The 22,687-nt window shown below is 42.3% G+C and overlaps 1 protein-coding gene across 5 annotated transcripts in view; it reads right to left on the reverse strand.

Moving 5' to 3' along the window:
• The window catches only part of LOC125451012 (paralemmin-2-like), a 438,977-nt gene that overhangs the window by 164,637 nt on the left and 251,653 nt on the right, over nucleotides 1-22,687 (reverse strand). For all 5 annotated transcript variants that reach the window (XM_048527624.2, XM_048527622.2, XM_048527625.2 and 2 more), the window contains one exon: nucleotides 297-382. In XM_048527624.2, the coding sequence (XP_048383581.2) occupies nucleotides 297-382 (86 nt within the window). The remainder of the gene's footprint in view (nucleotides 1-296; nucleotides 383-22,687) is intronic.

Here is a 22,687-nt window from a genome sequence, read left to right on the forward strand (position 1 = left end):
TAAAATGTGATTGACCTCTAACTTTTCACTGTGTTAAAAAGAACATCCTTTTTACAGTGGGAAAATAAAAAGAGCAGTCAGACTCCTTGAAATTTCAACAATGAAAATGACAAGATGCTTGACACCACATAACCTTCTGTAAACAGACATGAAATTGATACAGGTCAGTCAGAATTACCAATCAAGCAGGGGATCAGATGTTTCAGCTCTTTAGTGGCTGCCTGTCTCCCTTTACTCCTTCAGTGATATTAACGATGAAGATTTTCAGGTTGTTTATAAGGCAGGAAGTGACTTACCATTGTGGTTTTCTCCATTCCAGTGATGCCACACACAGTTGATTGAATTGGCTCTCTGGGTTGGGATACAACATCCATTTCTTCCCCTGGAAGGCAACAATTAGAACTTACAAACAAAAATACATTGTTACAAGTGACCGAAGTTGGACAACTTTTGTTTTTGTGAGGCTGTATTACTTATTTATCTCCTCAGGCCTCAATTTTCTCTCTGCATTTAAGGCAACAAGTGAGACTATTACCTGGAGTCTTGTGGAGCTCTTGAGTGGTAGAAACTGGGATGACTCACCTGCTAAATTTTCCTTCTTATGGGAGGGAGTTTCAATCTGCAACCTCGCTCCCACTGAGTGGGCTGTTGATGTCCCACTTCACTCACCAGGAGATTAGCCACTATGATGGGTAATGCTGGATAAGAGGTTATTATTCAATTTTGAGCCTTTGTACTGAGTGCTTGTAGACCATTTAGTGAAAGGAGCCATTATAGGCTCGTGTCATTCTGCCCTTTATTGCTTCCTCGCTTGGCTAGAGACATGGAAATTATTAAACAAATTGGGACAAAAAGTCCATCTATATCTATCATCCTGAAACTTACATGATATAGTGATAACAGAACTGTTCACCCTTCATAGCAATCAATTCTATTAAACAGCCTACAACAAACTCCAGCTCTATCTAGCACACTCTATCAAATGCAACAAAGCAGATGACTTAAAAGCACAAGGAGAAGTAAGTGAACATGATCTAATTATCATTCTGGAAACATGGCTGCAGTGTGACCAATAGCCAAGGCTATTCAGCATTTACAAAGGAGAGGGGAAAGGAAAAGGGGTTGGTGTTGCGCTGATAAGGGATGGGATCAGTACATTAGGATGGGAGGTTCTTAGAATGGAAGAACTACATATGGAATCATTTGGGTTGAGCAAAGAAACTGCAAACAGCAGTAGAAGTGTTTTGTATAGGTCTCCAAACAGTCATAGCTGTGCAGGACATTATATTAATGAGGATGTCAGTGAGGCACATGACAATGGGTACTAGTATTCATAGGTGATTTTGATCTGCACGTGAACTGGATAAAGCTAATTCGCACTAAAGACTGTGAAAGACCAGTCTGTGGAATATGTTAAAGTTTTTTTTATAGTCATATAGCTCTCTTTGGTCCAACTTGTTCAATGCTGACCAGGTTTCCTAAACTGAACTAGTCCCATTTGCCTGCATTTGGCCTAGATGCCTCTAGAAATTCCTTATTCATGTACCTATCCAAATGTCTTTCAAATGTTGTAATTGTGCCCGCTTCTACCAATTCCTCTGGCAGCACATTCCACCATACACCATCATTTGTATGAAAAAGTTGTCCCTCGGGTATCTTTTAAATCTTTCCCCTCTCACCTTAAATGTATACCGTCTAGTTTTGGGAATCCCTACCTTTGGAAAGAAGATCTTGGCTGTTCAGCTTATCTATGCCTCTCATGATTTTATAACTCTCTACAAGGTCGTCCCTCAATCTTCGATGTGCCAGGAAAAAAAATCCCAGCCTCTCCTTATAACTCAAGCACTTCAGACCTGGCAATATCCTTGTAAATTTTTCTGTATGCTTTCTAGTTTAACAACATTCTTCCCATAGTAAGGTGATCAGAATTATATGCAATGCTCCAAAAGTGGACCCACCAAAGTCCTGTACAACCACAACTAAATCCTATACTCAATGCTCTTACCAACAAAGACAAGAGTGCCAAATGCTTTCTTCACCACCCTGTCTACCTATGATGCCAGGAACTGCACCCCTCAGAGCCTATGTTCATCAACACTCCCCTGGGATCTACCATGAATTGTGTAAGCCCTGCTGTGGTTTGTCTTATCAAAATGCAACACCTTGCATTTATCTAAATTGAACTCCATCTGCTATTCTTCAGCCATTGGCCCAAGAATCAGTCCTTGCCTTTCCAAATGCATATAAATCCTATCTCTCAGAATCACCTTCAACAACTTGCCCACCATTGACATCGGACTCACCAATGTATAGTTCCGTCAATATTTGTTACAGCCTTACAGGCATATATTAGCCACCTTCCTGTCTTCTAGCACACTCGCAAGGGGCCTCACAAATCATCAAAAGTTTCCCACAATGATCTGGGGTACACCTGATCAAGTCATGGGGATTTATCTACTTTTATGCATTTAAGACCTCCAGCGCCTCCTCTTCCTTCATGTGGACTCTTTTCAGATATCACTATTTATTTCCCCAATTTCCCTGGTTTTCATGTCTTTCTCCACATGAAATACTGAGGGGAAATATTCATTTAGTATCTCATCCATCTCTGGTGGTTCCACATTTAGGCAGCTTCGTTGATCTTTAAAGGGTCCTACTCTCTCCCTAGTTACTGTTTGGATTCTCCTTAAGCTTATTTGCCAAAGCTATTTCATGACTGTTTTTTGCCCTCCTGATTTCCCTTTTAAGTATATTCCTTCTCCCTCTGTACTTCTGAAGGGATTCACTTGCTCACAACTGTCTATACCTGACATACGCCTCTGTCTTTATCTTGACCAGAGCCTCAATATCTCTTGTCATCCAATGTTCGCAGATTAATATGTTGAGGAACTGACTACAGAACAGCATATTTTAGATCTGGCATTGAACAACAAGTTAATATCTTGTTGTAAAAAAGCCTTCAGAGATAAGTGACACTAATATGGAAGAATTTTACATAATGTTTAAAAGAGAGATCCTTCAAGTGGGCTAAATGGCCTGCTTCCACACTATAGGGATTCTATGATTCTATGATTTTATAACTGGAAACCAGACTGTTACGTTTGGACAAAGGGAACTATGAAGTTATGAAGAGCAATTTGGCCGCAGTGGTTGGGGCAAAAAATTAAAAGATATGATTATATACAGTCAATGGGTTGTCTTTATAGAACAATTACATAGTTTACCAGACCAATGCATTCTGTCCAGGCACAAAATCCCAAAAAGACAGTCAACTAAATGTAGCTAGCAATGGAAATTAAGTTTCATGTAAGATAAAAAGGAAAGGCCTACAAAGTTACCAAAACAATAATAAACCTGAGGACAGGGAGGATTTTATAATGCAGCAAAAAACTAATAATGAAAGGGAGAAAATAATATGAATTTAAATTAGCAAAAATCATACAATTGACTGTAAGAGCTTCTGTATGTATGTAAAGGAAACGTTTGTCTCAGACAATGCGGAGCCATTAAAATCAGAAGAATTTACAATGAGGAATAGAGAAATGGCACAGAAACTTTGTATCTGTTATACATCTCTTACATAATTAGAGGCTTAAGGAACAAGGGAAAATGAGGGGTTGAAGGAAATTAATACTAATGAGAGAGTTGAAATGGAGAAGTTGGTAGCGCTGAAGGTTGATAAATACCTGGGACCCAATATTCCAATAAGTTCCAAAATTTTGAAAGAAGTAGCCATGAATATAATGGATACATTGATGATTATCTTCCAAAGTCCTACAGATTTGAGAATGGTTCCTTTAGGTTATAAGGCAGCAAATGTCACCACATTTTTAAGAAGCAAAGGCAAAGGAAACAGGGAACAATTGACCTGTTAGCCCTACCTCAATAGCAGGGAAGGGTTAGAATCTGTTGTCAATGATGTGATAAATGAACACTTGAATCATAATGACCTGATTGAGTATAACATGAATTTGTCCAATGAAAGTGGTATTTGATGAGCTTCTTGGAGTTTTTTGAGGATGTTGCCATCAGAGCTAATGAAGGTCCCCTCATACATCAAGACATCCAAACTCTCACCATTTAAAAAATAGTCTGCAATGTTCCTCCTACCAAGGGAGATAATCTCACATTTTTCCACATTATATTCCATCTGCCATGTTGTTATCCATACACTCAGTATGTCCAAGTCATCTTGAAGCCACTTTGCATCTTCGTCACCGCATGAATTCTTACCTATTTCTATGTCACCCACAAACTTTGTTCCCTTATCCAAATCATTGATATGTAGTGTGGACAACTGGAGCCCAAAATCTGATTCCTGTGGTACGCATCAGACACAGCCCACTAGTGTGAAAATGTCCTGTTTCCTTAACTCATGCCAGGATATTACCTTCTCTCGTGTATTTTGATTTTTATGAACCATCCTCTCTCTTGGGGACTTCATCAATGTTGGTGGACATAGTATACTTAGATCTTCAGAAGGCTATTGATGAAGTCCCCAAGAGAGAGGATGGTTCATAAAATCAAAACACATGGGAGAAGGTAATATCCTGGCATGAATTCTGGAAACAGGACATTTTTGCATTAGTGGGCTGTGGCTGATGCATACCACAGGGATCAGATTTTGGGCTCCAATTGTCCATAGAACATAGAACATAGAACATAGAACAATACAGCGCAGAACAGGCCCTTCGGCCCTCAATGTTGCGCCGGCCTGTGAACTAATCTAAGCCCCTCCCCCTACACTATCCCATCATTATCCATGTGCTTATCCAAGGACTGTTTAAATGCCACTAATGTGGCTGAGTTAACTACATTGGCAGGCAGGGCATTCCACGCCCTTACCGCTCTCTGAATAAAGAACCTGCCTCTGACATCTGTTTTAAATCTATCACCCCTCAACTTGTAGCCGTGCCCCCTTGTACAAGCTGAAGCCATCATCCTTGGAAAAAGACTCCCACTGTCCACCCTATATAATCCTCTGATTATCTTGTGTGTCTCTATTAAATCCCCTCGTAGCCTCCTTCTCTCCAATGAGAACAGACCCAAGTCCCTCAGCCTTTCTACATAGGGCCTGTGCTCCAGACCAGGCAACATCCTTGAAAATCTCCTCTGCACCTTTTCTAATGCTTCCACATCCTTCCTGTAATGGGGCGACCAGAACTGCACGCAATATTCCAAATGAGGCCGCGCTAGCATTTTGTACAGTTACAGCACGACATCACGGCTCCGGAACACAATCCCCCTACCAATAAAACCTAACACACCATAAGCCTTCTTAACAGCACTAAAATCTGGGTGGCAACTTTCAGGGATCTATGTACATGGACACCAAGATCCCTCTGCACATCCACACTACGAAGAATCTTTCCGTTGACCCGGTATTCTGCCTTCCTACTATTCCACCCAAAGAGAATCACCTCACATTTATCCGCATTGAACTCCATTTGCTACCTTTCAGCCCAATTCTGCAGTTTATCCAAGTCTCCTTGCAACCTGCAACATTCTTCCACACTGTCCACCATTCTACCGACTTTATTGTCATCTGCAAACTTACTAACCCATCCACCTATGCCTGCGTCCAAGTCATTTATAAAAATGACAAACAGCAGTGGTCCCAAAACAGATCCTTGAGGCACACCACTCATAACTGGACTCCAGGCTGAATATTTTGCATCAACCACCACTTGTTGCCTTCTTACAGAAAGCCAGTTTCTAATCCAAACTGCTGAATCTCCCTCAATCCCGTGCCTCTGTATTTTCTCCAATAGCCTATCATGTGGAACCTTATCAAAGGCTTTACTGAAGTCCATGTACACCACGTCAACTACATATCAATGATTTGGATAAGGGAACCAAGTTTGTGGGTGACATGGAAATAGATAAGAATTTGTGCGGTGATGAAGATGCAAAGTGGCTTCAAGATGACTTGGGCATACTGAGTATATGGATAACAAAATGGCAGATGGAATATAATGTGGAAAAATGTGAGATTATCTACCTTGGTAGGAGGAACATTGCAGAATATTTTTTAAATGGTGAGAGTCTGGATGTCTAGATGTACGACGGGACTGGTGCTTTGTCAAAAAGCCACTGAAAGTTAACATGCAGGTATGTCAAGCTGTTTGGATGGCTTGTGGAATATTAGTCTTTATCAGAAGATGTTTAAGTGAGGAGTAGTGAAGTCTTGCTTCCATTGTATAGAACATTGGTTCGAGTGCCTCTGCAGAGCTGGGTGCAGTTTTGATCCCTTTGTTATTATTGCCACTGAGAGAGTGTAATGAAGGTTCACCAGACTTGAGCCCTAATGACAGGACTGTTGTATGGAAAGGGATTGGGCAAACTGGCTGTGTGTCCTTTTCAGTTTTGAAGAATAAGAGGTGACCTCACCAAAAGCCAAAAAGTACTTAAACAGATACACAGGGTAGATCAGACAAGCTGTTTTCCCCATGTAGATGGTGATGACCACTTGATGCAATTTCAAAATCAGGAGAAAGCCACTTAGGAATGGAGATGAGCAGAATTTATTTTACTCAGATAGTGGTGTATCATTGGAATTCTCTACTACAGAGTGCTGTGGAAGCTGAGTCTTTGAGTATATTTAACATAAAGAGTGATATGTTTCTAAAGGTGAATGATGTACAGATATAGTGTTGGAAACAGTCAATGAAGTGGTTGCTCAGACATGTTTGAATTGAGTGGCAGAAGAGTTTCAACACCCTGAATGGCCTATTGCTTTTCCTTGTGTCTATGACCCAGACATGACTGGATGCGAATGCCAGTCCGGAAAATTTGGGAGTCATTGATATTATGTCTCAAATTACATGTGATGGTGGTGTTGTGTTACACATCACTCTGGGAATCTGAGTTGCTGGGGGAACATGCACATTTACGTGGATATTTGTAATCCAGAACAATGGCTAGTAATGGTGGAGGCTTCAAAGCCTCTTGAACCCAGAACTTCAGGCTCAGAAGCAGACACATTACCAATTGTACCACAAGATCTCCATACAATTACTCATGTAGGATATTCAAAAATGTAATTTTCCAAAAGAACTGGGTTGGGGTAGATTGTGGTAATACATACTGTTGTATGTGTTTTGGAGGGAACAAATATCAGCTAATGGTTGGGGTAGATTGCTGCCACCAATTCCCCATTCCATATTCTGTTGAAAGGTCTAAGTGATTATCAGTGGTAGACAATGAACCACTAATGAATCTTAGTAAGAAGAGGCATTTGTCTTGGCAACAAGATTTAATTTATTGCTTGATAGCACTAAATATAAGTTACATTGGCAAGTCAGAAATAATTACAAAGACTATCAAAAGCCAGGGATTCATCAGAATCTCAAACTAGACTCCTGGCTTTTCCCTCAAATCTATGTGACATCATCAGATTGGGTGGAGACTAATGCATCCTCAAACATTAACCCTTTCAGAATCATTATCCTACGCAATGCAGGCAATTTTCATTCTCTAAACCACTAAGGGTGTTGAGTACAACATCTGGGCAATGCATAACTGTATTGCCAATGTGTAGCTGCACTGTTGCGGTGTCATCTTTCTGATGAGGTATGAACCAAAACTCTGTCTGTCATCTCAGGTGGATGTGGGAAATCACACCATATTATCTTGAAGAGCACGAGAGTTATCCCCAGTGACAAAACCGATATTTCCGCCTCAATCAACACCTAAAAACTGATTATTGATTCATTCTCACATTGTTGTTTATGGCACTTTGCTTTGTACAAAATACATATCCTATATTTGAAGTACAATGACACTTCAAAAGAATTTAACTGAGGCATTCCAAAGCATTTTACTGCCAAAGTGTTGAAAGTTAGTGTATGAATATAAGTCTTTCCTCCTCACAGTCTATCTTATTTGTATTCACACCATCAATCATTAGACATTTTCCGCTCTGCAACTTGTAATTGTTCACACATTGGAAAATTCAAAATAATGCCAAAATTGCCTCCAGGGATGCAGGTTTGAGATGAGAGTTTTATTAAAGATTACAAGTTCCAATTTCGATGAGAGGATGAAAGAGGTCTCTAAAAAACTGTGAGTCAATCTCTTCCAAACTGCAGCATTGGGAGAGAGGGTGGAAAATGGTGAAAAATGTGTTATTAATCGAATGAAGTTTGAGCTCCTGCTTTACATACGAAAGCAGGAATTGAGAGAGATGGTGAATCAAAGCAGTAGCATGCATTTTGACTTCACCTAGACCCAGAGGATTCTGCAGAAGAAAGCAGATGGGGCAGGTAACACCTGCGCTTATTAATTCCTACCCCAGGATGTTGCTACTCAAGTTACACTCAACACTTATCTCCCACCCTCATTACAAAACAGCAGAGCTGACAGCAGAATCCTGGACCATCTGTTAACTGGAGGCAGGAATCTCTTAAGATGAATGATGTGTTAAAGTGGACAAAGGTCCCTTTTGTTTCATCTGGTTGCTGAAGCCAGTTAATACCTGACCTGGGATCTTAGTACTTCAGTTAGTTATGTACTACATTGGTGAAAACATGCGTCTGACAGGTTCAAAGGCCACACTTTCAGCAAATCTATGTCAAAGAAGCTTTGGAAATCTTAACATTGAATTACATAGGTTTAACACAGTATTAGCAGAAAAGAAACTGACCATTTGGCCCAATGGGTCAATGTTTATCCTCCAAATGAGCATAATCATCAGATCTCGTTGAATTATATCAGCATATTTCGTAAACCTTTTTCTGTCATGTGCTAAATGTAGCTTCCTCTTAAATACATTCTTATTATTCACCTTAGCCACTCCCTGTGATAGCAAGTCCAATATTTTAATACTATGGGTGAAGAGATTTCCTCTGAATTCTGTACTGAATTTATTAGTAACTATTCTGTACCAATTTTGGATCTCTTCCACAAGTGAAAAAGTTTGCCCTAGGTCCACCTAAATGAATTCCCACCAATTATAAAGACTTCTGCCAAGTCATTTCCTTAGTCTTCTTCTTTGACAAGGAGGAAACCCTGACTTGTTCAATGTGGATAGGGAAGTTAGTGAGGGCTGGGTAACAAGAACAAAATGACTATGATATGACATTGAGATAACAAAGTGCAGAGCTGGATGAATGCAGCAGGCCAAGCAGCATCTTAGGAGCACAAAAACTTATGTTTCGGGCCTAGACCCTTCATCAGAGCATCTCCAGCATCTGCAGTTCCTATTATCTATGATATGATATTGCTTGTTTCTGGAAATCTTTAAGGAGATTGAAACCTCCCTCTTAAACTCAGCAGGGTAAATCTGAACTTTGCGTGGTAGTGCATAAGAGTGGTAATGAGTCAGTTTCATATCTCTTTTATTGAATTCCACGGTAATAATGACAGGGAGCAGTAGAATATGGGCCTCCCCATCCGCTCTCAATTATTTCACACTATCTCCCAAAATCAGCATCAACCCCAGGGAGTCTCTTCATGATTCGGAGGATTAAAGCTGTGTTGCAAAGGGAGTAAGGTTGTCTTGTGTGATATTATCATGTAGAAGAAACAAAGTGGTCTAATATCCTGTGTTCTCACTTCATAAAGTCACCTTCACTTCCGTCAACAAGAAGATGAACTCCTGAACCACGTTGTCAATAATATCGAGACCATCTATTCAATTACCTCTGCTAATGGGCCTAAACTCCCCCATGTACCAGGTCCCACCCCACACACCAGGCCTTGTTACCACATAGCCTGCCACTACGCACCCCTTGTTGTTAGTCACTAACAGTCCCCATTAACAACTATTCACCCTCCCAGCCTGATCAGTAGCAACTTCTTGGTCTGTCCAACTGTCTCTCTCTCTCTCTTTGGGCTCTATCCTATCATTTACTCCCTACCCCACCCACCTCCTTATTTTCTGCATATAAACTGATGTTTTCCCAGCCACCATCAGTTCTGAGGAAGCGTCACTGGACCCGAAACATTAACTCTGTTTTCTCCTCCACAGATGCTGCCAGACCTGCTGAGCTTTGCCAGCAACTTTGTTTTTGTTGCAATTGCCTCTGCTGCTTGTTCAACCTTTCCACTCAGCCAAGACTCCCCTTAAGCTCATATTTGCTGGAATGACACCATATTCTTGGATCATGATGACAGAAGTTGGGCTTGCTTTCTTTAGAGGAGAGAATATTGAGGGAAAGTTTAAACTGGGTGTTCAAAGTTATGAACATCATCACTATTCCAGGTCAGACCCAATAGATCGAGAGCACAGCGGTATACAGTTGAGAGTAAGTTGCCTCAACCATCTTCAAATTTACTCTGGTCTCCATGAAGTCTTATAGCATCAATCATGTCAAACATGGCCAAGGAAACTGCCTGCTGATTACCACAGACTACTTGCATTGACTGGTGATTCAATATTCCTCCAAATGGAACACTACTTGGAGGAGGGTACGAAGGGTGGAAAGGAATCACTCAGCAGCAGCACTACTTATCAAGCTGGTTGAGTCCTCAAGGATATAGCAGACAGACTGGGCATGGCAGCTGATGAGGAAAAAAAATACTTGGCTTCGTCCTCACCAATGTGCCTGCCACTGATGCATCACTGCGCTAGTAAGAGGACAGTGATTGTGGAGACAAGGCATGTCTTCACATTGATACCACCTTATATTGTGTTGTGTGGCACTATCGCTGTGCTAAATGGGACAGAATTCAAACATATCTAGCAATTCAAAACTGGACATCTTGAGGCACTGTGGGCCATTAGCAGCTGCAGAACTATAGATAAACACAATCTGCAATCTCATGGCCCGACATATCCCCCATTCAATAATTATAATGAATTATCAATGATTTATCATTATCAATCATGGTTGAGTTCACAGGCAAAAGCATCATCAGGCATGCCTTAAAATGAGTTGACAACCTGTTAAGGCTCCAAAACATGGCTAGTTGCATGCCAAACATCCACAAGTGATAGACAAGACTGAGCAATTCCTCACCAACAGATCAGAGCAAAACTCTGCTGTCTGGAGGAGGAAGTTCCACAAACCTCAGCATCCTCCCTGATGAGGGAGCCCAGCACATCATTGCAAAAGGTAAGGCTGAAGCAGTTGTAACACACTCCAGCCAAATGTGCCAAATGAATGATCCAACCTGGCCTCCTCCAGAGGTCCCCAACATTACACATGCGAGTCATCAGCCAAGGACTTGCTTCACTGCAAAGCCTCTGGACTTTGGCCACATTTTGTCAGAAGTGCTGAAGACATGAACTCCAGAATTTGCTATGTTCCTGGCCAAGCTGTTTCAGTACAGTCACAACATCTAGTTAACAAAATGGAAAATTGCCCAGCAACAGTGTGGGCATAAAAAGGAGGACAAGCTGGCCCAGCCAATTATTGCCCTGTCAGTCTACTCTTGATTATCATTAATGTGATGGAAGTGGTCACCCATGGTTCCATCAAGAAGCACTGACTAAACAATAACCTGCTCACTGCGTTTGAATTTGGCAGAGCCAACAACTCTTATTACAGCCTTGGTTATAAAAGGAACAAAAAAGTTGAATTCCAGAGAAGAGATCAAAGTGGCCATCCTTGACATCAAGGCTGCACATGATTGAATTTGGCTTCAAAGAGTCCTGCAAAACTGGAGTCAATGGCAATCCGGAGGGGGCAGTGGTATCTCTCTTCTGGTTGGAGTCATACTTAGCACAAGGGAAGGTGGGTTATGGTTTTTGAAGGTTAGTCATCTCAGCTGCAGGAAATCTCAGCAGAAACTTCTCAGCACAGTGACATTTGAGCTAACTAACTTCAGCTGTTTCATTCATGGCCTTTTCTTCGACATAATATTAGAAATGGAGACGTTTGTTGATGATTGCATATTGTTCAGCGCTATTTGTGACTCCTCAGATATTGACGCAGTTTGTGTTCGAATGCAGCAAGACCTGGAAATACCCAGGCTTGGGCTAACATTTGTGCCACAGAATTGCCAGGCAATGACCATCTCCAACAAGAGAGAATCTAAAGATCACTTTTGATATTGAACGGCCTCACCATTGCTGAATATCCCACAATCAATAACCTGGATGCCACCATTGATCAGAAATGGAATTGAATTGATCATATAAATATAATGATTACAAGTGCAGGTCAGGGACTAGGACTCCTGCAGCATCTTCTGCTTTGACAAAATCCGTTCTCCATCTACAAGTCTCAGGATTGTGACGGAATATTCCTGACTTGCCTGGATTATTGCAACTCCAACAACATTCGGCAAAGCCTGACATCATCCAGGACAAAAAAAAAACAGAAGTTGCTGGAAATGCTAAGCAGGTCTGGCAGCATTTGTGAAGAAAAGTCAGAGTTAACATTTTGGGTCTGGTAACCCTTTCTCACAACGCTTTTCTGACCTGAAACGTTAACTCTGACTTTTCGTCACAGATGCTGCCAGACCTTCTGAGCTTTTCCAGCAACATCTGTTTTTGTTCTTGACTTACAGCATCTTTTGGTTTTTATTATCCATGACTAACCAGCCTTCTTGAATATCACTACACCACAAACGTCCATTCCCTCCCCCAACGATGCAGCAGTGTGCACCATCTATAGTATGTATCGCAGAAATTCACCAATGATTCTCAGCACCTTCCAAACCCACAGCCTCTACCATCTTGAATGATAATGGCAGTGGATACAAGGGTACATTGCCTTTTGCAAATTCTCCTCCAAGGCACTCACCATGCAGAGTTGGAAATTTATCACCATTCCTACAGTGGTGCTGGTCAAAATCCTGGAAATCTCTCCCTATTAGCATTGTGGATCTACCTACATTAAATGGACCATGATGGTTCAAGAAGACAGTTCACTACTACCTTCTTAAGGGTGACTACAAATGAACAACAAATGCCCAAGCAGCCAATGACACCCTCACTCCATGAATGAATAAAAAAGCAGGAAATCTGACAGAGTAGATTGGGAGAAACTGTTTCAAACAAAGGCAGGTTGGGAACCAAAGGATACAAGTTTAAAATAATTGGAAAAAAAAGTAAGAGCAGGATAGGTGAAGACTTCTTTTTTGTTGCAGGTGGTTGTTATCCAGAATGTACTGTCTGAAAGAGGAGTTGGATGAATGCTTGAATGGGGAAATTTAAGCAGGGCCAAGGGGAAATAGCAGGCAAGTGGGACTAATTTGAATACGTTTTCAACGAGCACTGAAACAGTAGGCTGAATGGCCTCTGCTATCCTGTACAATTCAAAATGGAAGCAACATGCAGCACTGATGCAGATTTAAGTGTACATAGATTTATTTAAAGGATTTGCAGATACGCAATTAAAAGGATTTGAAGATATATTTCTCAAGGTCTGGAAAATAATGTAAAGGGCCCAGATGTGCTGGCTATTTTAGAAACAGACCATGTTTGGTCATGTGTGAACAGCTTGGAGAGTAGGAACTTTCCTGTGGGCTTTTGTGCCTTTTCTGCTTGCTGAAGTATTTTTGTTGGAGAGATATTAAAACAATGCCTGATCTACCAGGTGAACGTGGCACAAGTTTCAAGAGAGTAACATATGGAGCCAGCTGTCATTCTGTTGGGAGCACTCTCATCTCAGAGTCAGGAGTTCCCACTGAAGGACTTCACTGCAAGAATGAAGATTGACTCTCACAGGGCGGAATTTAATGTGAGAGGTTGTTGGTCAAGGTGGCTTGGTGGGGAATCATTGACCAGAGAGAAATCTGTTGGCACTCTAATGGGATAAAGTTCCAAATTAGCAATGGTCCCTCTCCCACGAATACACCTATCCGTTTTGGGAATATGCATCTCTGCAGTACCCATTATCAGACAGAAATCCTGCTGGTGTGAGCTGCTGACCAGTCAGGATAACTGCAGATTCGCTAGGATTGGTGTTAATGGCTAATTTTGCACTGGGGCTTTATCGATAATGGATTGTCGAAATCCAGATAATTCTGGGTGGGATAGGGCTCTCAGGGAAGCAGTGTCACATTGGGGAAGGGATTTGAAGGCAAGTGTGGGGGAGCAGCTTCCTGTTGGCTTCCCTTTGCTAGTCTGGATGCCTAGAGTGGGCACACAGAGCTTTTGAACAAGGGAATTGCATCCCTAATTCCCAGAAGGCTTCAGGCAATCTAGCAGGATTTGCTGGGTAGTTTCCCACAGAGCAAATCCCTACCTGCTGACGGTTGAATGCTAATGGTACTGGAATCAGGCCCTGAACAGGCCAGTAACTGGCTCCAATTGGACTCTAGGCCACTGGATTTGGACTTAATTTAATCAAAATGGGACAATAATCTCCACACAGCTCAATCAGATACCAGCCACATATCTAGACTTACCTTAGAATTAGGGTTGGGGGCAGGCATTAAAGTCCATCAATTGTAGGGAAGAGGCTGAGGAAGTACTGCGCTGTAGGCAGAGTCATCTTCAAGATCAGATATTACACTGAAGCCCTATTAATCTATTTGGGTGGACGTAAAACATCCCATGGCACTATGTCAAAGAAGAGCAGGGAAATTCTTAACCTTCAGTTAACCTCACAAAAACAGATTGCTTGGTCACTGCCACATTACTATTCTTGAACACATATTGTATGCTGTGTGTCCTACACTGCAGCAATAGCCAAATCATTCGTTCTAAGATACTTTGAGGTATTCAATGGTTATAAGAAGTGCTATACAAATGCAAGAAAGGAGGTGAGAGTGACCGTGGTTGCAATTGACCAAACGTAGCCTCAACAATCCTTAACATAACTAGGGTCAATGGAAATCAGGAGAGACCCCGCCGATGTTTGGTGTCAAACCCGGCACATGGGAAGATGGTTGTTGTTGATGAAGGACAGTCATCTCTCCTCCAGGACATCGCTGCAGGAGCTCCTTAGGGTAGTGTCCTCAGCCCAAACACATTCAGCTGATTAATCAATGAATTTTCTGTTATCATAAGGTCTATTATCATTCTTAAAACAAATGATGTGGCCATTGCTGTAGTGGAGGACACACAGCACACAATATGTGTCCGAGAATAGTAATATGGCAGTGACCAAGCATCTGCTTCTGTGAGGTTAACTGAAGGTTAAGAATTTCCCTGCTCTTCTTTGACATAGTGCCATGGTATGTTTTACGTCCACCCAAATAGATTAATAGGACTTCAGTGTAATATCTGATCTTGAAGATGACTCTGCCTACAGCGCAGTACTTCCTCAGCCTCTGTCCTACAATTGATGGACTTTAATGCCGGCCCCCAACCCTAATGATGGGAATGTTCACTGATGACTGCACAATATTCAGCACCATTTGCAAACATAGAAAGACCAGGAGAATATCCAAGCTTGGGCTGACAAATGGCAAGTTACATTTGCGTCATACAAGTGCCAGACAATGACTGTCTCCAACAATGGAGCATGTAACTATCAACCGTTGACATTCAATGGCATTACTATCAGTGAATCATCCACTATCAATATCCTGGGGATTATCATTGACCCAAAACTTTACTGGAATAGCCATAAATGTATTTTAGCCACAAGGGCAGGTCAACAATGAGGAATCCTACAGTGAATAACCCACCTTGTGATTCCCCAGACCCTATCCACAACCTACAAGGGCACAAGAGAGGAGTGCAATGGAATAAACACCACTTGCTTGGGTAAATGTGGTTCCATCAACATTCAAGAAGATTGACACCATCCAGGATAAAGCAACCCCCTTGATTGGCACAACGTCCAAAAATATTCATTTCTTCTACCACTAATGCTCAGTCATAATAGGGTGTACCTGCAGAAATTACATAGAACATTACAGCACAGTACAGGCCCTTTGGCCCTCGATGTTGTGCCGACCTGTCATACCGATCTGAAGCCCATCTAACCTACACTATTCCATGTACGTCCATATGCTTATCCAATGACGCCTTAAATGTACCTAAATTCACCAAGACTCCTTAGAAAGCACCTTCCAAACCCACAACCCCTACTATCTATAAGGACAAGGGCAACAATGGGAAAATTATCAACTGCAAGTTTCCCCCCAAGACACTCATCCTGACTTGGAAGTGTATCAGTGTTCTCTCAGTGAAGCTGGAACAAAATCCTGGAAATCCCTCCCTGATTGCATTGTGGGGCATATATCTTGCAGTGATTGACCTAGGCAGCTCACCACCAGCTCGAGGGCAACTAAGGATGGGCAATAAATGCTTACCCAGCCAGTGATGACCACGTTCCTTGACCGAATTAGAAAACAAGTATTTTTTCAGGTGAATTCTTCTTGGAATCTTAACCAATCCTTCAACCTAAACTCCTAAAGATTCATCTGATCTTGCCTGAAAGATTTGATGGAGAGAGAGAGCCATCATCTTGGTTAGTTGAGGAATGTAAATTTGTTCTGAAGAAGAGTCATATTAGACTCGAAACATTAATTTTGTTTCTCTCCATAGATGCAGCCAGTCCTGATGAATTTCTCCAACATTCTCTGTGTTTGTTTCAGATCTCCAGCATCTGTGGCATTTTGCTTTTAACTTAAAATTCAGTCAGTTAAATACATGCAAAGTTAATTAATAAAAATGCTAGCATCAGTAACGGTGACCTTGAGACTACCAGGGATTCATAGAAATTAATTCTGTTCACCATTGATTGTTAGGGATAGAATCTGCTGCCCTTACCTCATCTGGCCTCTATTTGTTTCAGAGATAGTAGGAACTGCAGATGCTGGAGAATCTGAGATAACGAGGTGTGGAGCTGGATGGACACAGCAGGCCAAGCAGCATAAGAGGAGCAGGAAGGCTGGCGTTTCAGGCCTCGACCCTTCTACAGAAATGGGGGAAGGAAAGGGCGTTCTGAAATAAATAGGGAGGGGGGGGCGAGGGGGATAGAAGATGGATAGAGGAGAAGATAGATGGAGAGGAGACAGACAGATCAAAGGGGGGGGATGGAGCCAGTAAAGGTGAGTGTATTGGGGAGGTAGGGAGGGGAACGGTCAGTCCAGGGAGGCCTCCTCCCACCTCAAGCTCCACCCCTATCTCCTACCTACTACCCTCATCCCGCCTCCTTGACCTGTCCGTCCTCCCTTGACGGACCTATCTCCTCCCTACCTCCCCACCTACACTCACCTTTCGTGGCTCCATCCCCGCCTCTTTGACTGGTCTGTCCCCTCTCCATTTATCTCTGCCTTTATCTATCTTCTATCCACCTCCCCCTCTCTCCCTATTTATTTCAGAACCCTCTTCCCATCCCCCATTTCTGAAGAAGGGTCTAGGCCTGAAACGTCAGTTTTCCTGCTCCTGTGATGCTGCTTGGCCTGCTGTGTTCATCCAGCTCTACACCTTGTTATAGCAACGACTCAGTTGTATCAAACTCTACAACAATGTACAATCCCTGAGGGAATACTTTCAGCAGATAAATAGCTGCGATTTAACAAAGTGGCTCATCACAAACTTCTCACAAAGTGAAGGGCACTTGGAGGTGGGTAATTTCTATTATGCTGTATGTAATAACTTAAAAGACCTTCAAAGATAGCACTGTATTAATTCAGGCAGAAGGGACATCCCTTGTGGCAAAATAGATCAGAAATTTCCAGAAGTATGACCTCCTGAGTTGTTCAGACACAGAACAAAAACAGAAAGAACTGTTGGATGCTGCAAAACAGGAACAAAAGCAGAAAATGCTGGAAAGATTCAGCCAGTTTGGCAGCGTCAGTGAAGAGAAATCTGAGTTAACGTTTTGGGTCCAGTGGCCCTTCCTCGGAACTGATGGTAGCTAGGAAATGTTGGTTTATGTGCAGAAGATAAGGTGGGTGGAGGGGCTAAGGAGTAAACAATAGATGTACATAAAGAGAGAGAAGAACAGTTGGACAGACAAAGGAGTGGATAATGATCTGGCTAGGAGGGTGAAATGCTGTTAATGGAGACTGTTAGTGGCTAACAATAGGCATTGTGTAATGGCAGACTATGTGATAACAAAGGTTGGTATGTGGGAGTGGGAGCTGGGACATAGGAGAGTTCAAGCCCTAAAGTTATTGAATTCAATGAGGTGTTGTTCTTCCAGTTTATGCTGAGTCTCAGTGGTGCATTGCAGCAAGCCTGAGACACAGATATTGGTCAGGGAACAGGGTGGTTGAAGTATTGAAGTGGCAGGCAAATGGAAGCTCAGAGTCATTTTTGCAGGCAGAGGTAAATGGACAGGAGTTGCACCTTTGGTGATTGCTGGGGAAGGTGCTGTGGGGCTGTGGGGGTGTGTTGGGGGTGAAGGAACAGTGCACCAGGGTGTCCAAGAAGGAATAGTCCCTGCAGAAGGCAGACAAGGGAGGGGAGGGCAATATGTGTCTGGTGGTAGCATCTTGCTGGAGGTGGTGGAAATAGCGGTTACTGATCTCCTGGGTGTGGATGCTGGCGGTAGGTAAGCCATCTATGCCATGGTGAGCCATAGTTACCTACCATCCCACCAGCATCCACATCCAGAAGATCATTCGCCGCTATTTCCACCACCTCCAGTGTGATGCTACTACCAGAAGAAGGGGCCTGACCCAAAACATCAGCTTTTCTGTCCCTCTGATGCTGCCTGGACTGCTGTGTTGCCCCAGTTCCACACTGTGTTATCTCTGACTCCAGAGTCTGCAGTTCTTGCCATCTTGTTGTAGACTGTCCAACTGTTCTTCTCTCTCTTTGGGCTCTATGTACACCTTTGTTTACTCCTTAGCCCCTCCCCAACCACCCTATCTTCTGCATAAAAACCAACTTTCCTGGCTACCATCAGTTCTGAGGAAGGGTCACAGGGCTTGAAAAGTTAACCAAGATTTCTCTTCATGAAGCTGCTAGACCTGCTGAGCTTTTCCAACAATTTCTGCTTATGTTCACACACTGGTTTCTTTAATGATTCAAAAGCACAAATATTTAATCGAATTTGCTGACACACAGCTTCTGTGGCATTTCCAACACTTTCTGTGGGATTCTTACAATGCCTCTTGAAATACTTTGAAAATTCCAAACAATCTAAATAATACTGTTAAATTTGATGTTGCTGATGGAGCGATTCTTTAACTCAGCAATTGGCATGAAATGAGCTGCAATTTCATCCAGTTCAGCATTGGTTAGGCAGTATTTAGTCCTCCTGCTTTAAACTGTGTCTATCTAATCCAATCTCACTGGCTGCCCACTATCTCAGGTTGAACCAGACTGTTTGCAACCTCATAATCCCATTTGGCCCTGAACGAAGCTGAGCTTCCAACCACTGATCCTCTTTAGTATCAAGTCTGCTAATTTTACCCTTATAACGTTGTCGCTCTCCGTCTCTGTCCCATGCGTCAAAAAAAAATGCTTTTGCCATCTCCAAGACTCAACGTTTCAAACAAGTCAGAACTCAACCATACATCTTCCACCCTCTGAAAACTCCAGCTTGCTTGAAATCTCCACCTTCTGAATGTTGTCATGCACCTAGTCCCTGGCATTTCAATTCTTCAATTTCCATCCACAGGACACGGGTGTTGCTGGCATCACTAACATTTGGTTCTCATTCCAAAGTGCCCTTGAGAAGGGGAGCAGTTGCCTTCTTTCATAGAACTGAATGGGTCATTTCTGAGGGCAGTTAAGAGTCGACCATCTTGCTGTTGGTCTGGTGTCACATGTAGGTCAGACCTGGTAAATTTGTTTGAGGTGGTACAGAATGTTGGTGAGGCCACTTCTGGAGGACTGTGTACAGCCGGATCACCTTGCTATATAGGAAGGATATTAGTAAATTGGAGACGGTGCAGAAAAGATTTATCACAATGTTACTGGGACTGGAAGGTTCGAATTATAAGGAGAGGCTGGATAGGCTGGGACGTTTTTCGCTGGACGGTTGGAGGTTGAGGGGTGACCTTATAGAGATTTATTAAATCGTGAGTGGCATGGACAAGGCGAAAAACAATGGTGATTGTTTCCTCTGGGGTGGGGTAGTTCAAACCCAGGGGGACTATTTTAAGGTGAGAGGAGAGAGTTTTACCAGGCACCTGAAGGGTTTTTTCATACAGAGGGTGGTTTTTGTGTGGAATGGATTGCCAGAGGAAGTTTTAGACGCAGGTACAGTTACAGTATTTAAAAGACATTTGGGCTGGTACATGAATAGGAAAGGTTTAGAGAGATATGGGGCAAATGCAGGCAAGTGGGACTAGTTTAGTTTGGGAAACTTGGTCAGCGTGGATGAGTTAGACTGCAGGGTCTGTCTCCATGCTGCATGATTTTGTGTGAATTTCCCTCCCTGAAGGACTGATGGGTTTTTATAACACGCCCATTTCACGGTCGTTATTTGGATACTAGACTTTTATTCAATGAACTGAATTTAGATTGTTTTGATGAATTGCCTTGCCTTGGCGGGATTTGAACTCGTCTCTGAATTATTAGTTCAGTTATTTAATCTTTATGCTACCTTGTACCTCAATTTAAAATTCAGTTTAAATTCGATCAAGTCATTGCTCCTGATCATCAGTCTGAATTGCATGATTTAGTCATTTATAAATAATTGTTTTTTTTTATATAGTTATCTTCATTTTAATCCAAGGTGAAATTGCAACATTTGACAGTTAACTTTGTCCAGAAACCGTTAAAATGTGGTTGTTAAATAAACTGGTTAAACCAAGTGTGGTTGTGAAATAACGTGGTTAAGCAAGCTGTGATAAAGACAAAAGTGTTAAGCATTTTTGCAACTTAAACGTGGGCCTGAATCTTCTGATGAGACGAACAGCAATGGATTGCTGCCACGTCCCCTGCTTTCTCCACCCGGGTGCAAAGCAAGTTTGAAATGGGACTACTTCTCCCTAGCATTAGATTGCTGGAGAAAGCTAAGCCAGCATTCTATTCTATGGCACAAGTCTCCATATTCTGGTATGTTAAGTTCTCATCACACTGAAAAGCTCAAGGATATTTAAACAGTCCTGCAGTGTGGTAGTAGGTGTGTGTGTGAGGTAAGTTTACAAGTGGACTAGGTGGGTCAGGTAAAGTGAGTAGGCTGCCATGTGGGTGAGGTGGTGAGAAGAGTGGTAGGTGGGCTAAATGGTAGATGGCTAAGGTGGTAATTAGGTGGGATAACAGTGGGTGAAGTGGGTGGGGGTTGGATAGTAGATATGTCAGGAGATTTGTAATACAGAGACCAAGGCTAATGCACTGGGTACAAGGGGTCAGTCTCTGCACAGCATACAAAGAATTTAAAATTCAAATAAGAAAGTGTGGTATTAGTAGCCAGTCTCAACAATGGTGACCATGAAACCAACATCAATTGTAAAAACCTGTTTGGGTTCATTAATGCCCTTTAGGGAAAGAAATCTGTCATCTTTATCTGGTCTGGTCTACATGGGACTCCAGACACATAATAATGTAGTTGACTCTTATTGACCTCGGAAGTGGCCTAGAAAGTCATTGAAAAAAATAGGGCAACAAATCAACATTAACATCCAAATTGCGAAGAAATGAGGAAGAACAGAGGTGGGAGACTAGGTAGATGGATTGTCAGGGGAGGTTGTTAGATCAGAGACTATTCAAGTTGGGCGAAGTAGAAGTTTGGTGGGTCAGAGGCTGTCAGGTGATTGATGGAGGGGAGTCAGGTGTTAGAAATCAGGTTGTTCCATGGGACAGTCCAGGGGCCAGGGGTCAGGGAGCAAGGGAATTGCCCTTGGGAGATTAACATTTTCTGGAGAATTCCCTTGGAGGCAGTTTGAGGTTGGAAGATTTGGGTCCAGTTTTTTCTGACTTTTGTGCTAAGATAGCAATTGCATAGCTTTGTGGCTTATAATGTGTTGAAGTTTATGGAACAAGTCATTATGCTGAGAAGTTCATCAAGGGTGTAACTAATGTGTTATTGCTTATAAAAGCAAATATGGTTACTTACTCTTGTAAAATGTTTAGAATTTATTGTCCTGGAAGACTCTTTGCAATGTTATGCAGATTTATGACCTTGGGAATCTTTTGCAAGAATTGTTGAGAGGAACAGGTAAACCTGTGAGGGCCTGTGGACTAAGATGTAAACAGATTATAGATCAGACTAAATTAGACATATGACAGAGACTGGGATATGCCTGAACTGGGTGGACCACCAGCAAAGATGTTAAAAGGTAAGATACTTCAAGACATATCTACACACCCACAGAAGATGTCAAAGGTAATCACGAGTTGACAGAACATTTGAAGTGATAGAGCTACAGTTATCTGGGAGGCAAGGACTGGATCGGCAGAAGGCATGTCTGTACACTGCTCCAAAGGTTACGTACTGACTAGTTTAACTTACAGTCATTGAGTCATGGAGATATACAGCACAGAAACAGACCCTTCCATCTAACCCGTCCATGCTGACTGGGTATCCTAAATAAATCTAATCCCATTTGCCAGCATTTAGCCCATATCTTTCTAAGACCTTCCTATTCATATATCCCTCCAGATATCTTTTAAAAGTTGTAATTGTAGCAGTCTCCATCACTTCCAATGAAAACTCATTCCACACACGCATCACCCTCTGTGTGAAAAAGTTGCCCCTTAGATCTCTTTTAAATATTTCCCTCCTACCTTAAACTTAGGACCTCGAGTTTTGGCCTCCCTTACCCTGGGGGAGAAACCTTGGCTATTCACCCGATCCATGACCCTCATGATTTTATAAACCTCTATAGGGTCACCCCTCAGCCTCCAAAGCTCTAGGGAAAACAGCCTCAACCTATTCAGCCTCTCCCTCTCCCTCTAGCTCAAACCCTCTAACCCTGGCTATATCCTTGTAAA

Source organism: Stegostoma tigrinum, chromosome 3, assembly GCF_030684315.1.
Source record: "Stegostoma tigrinum isolate sSteTig4 chromosome 3, sSteTig4.hap1, whole genome shotgun sequence".
Taxonomy (NCBI): Eukaryota; Metazoa; Chordata; class Chondrichthyes; order Orectolobiformes; family Stegostomatidae; genus Stegostoma; species Stegostoma tigrinum.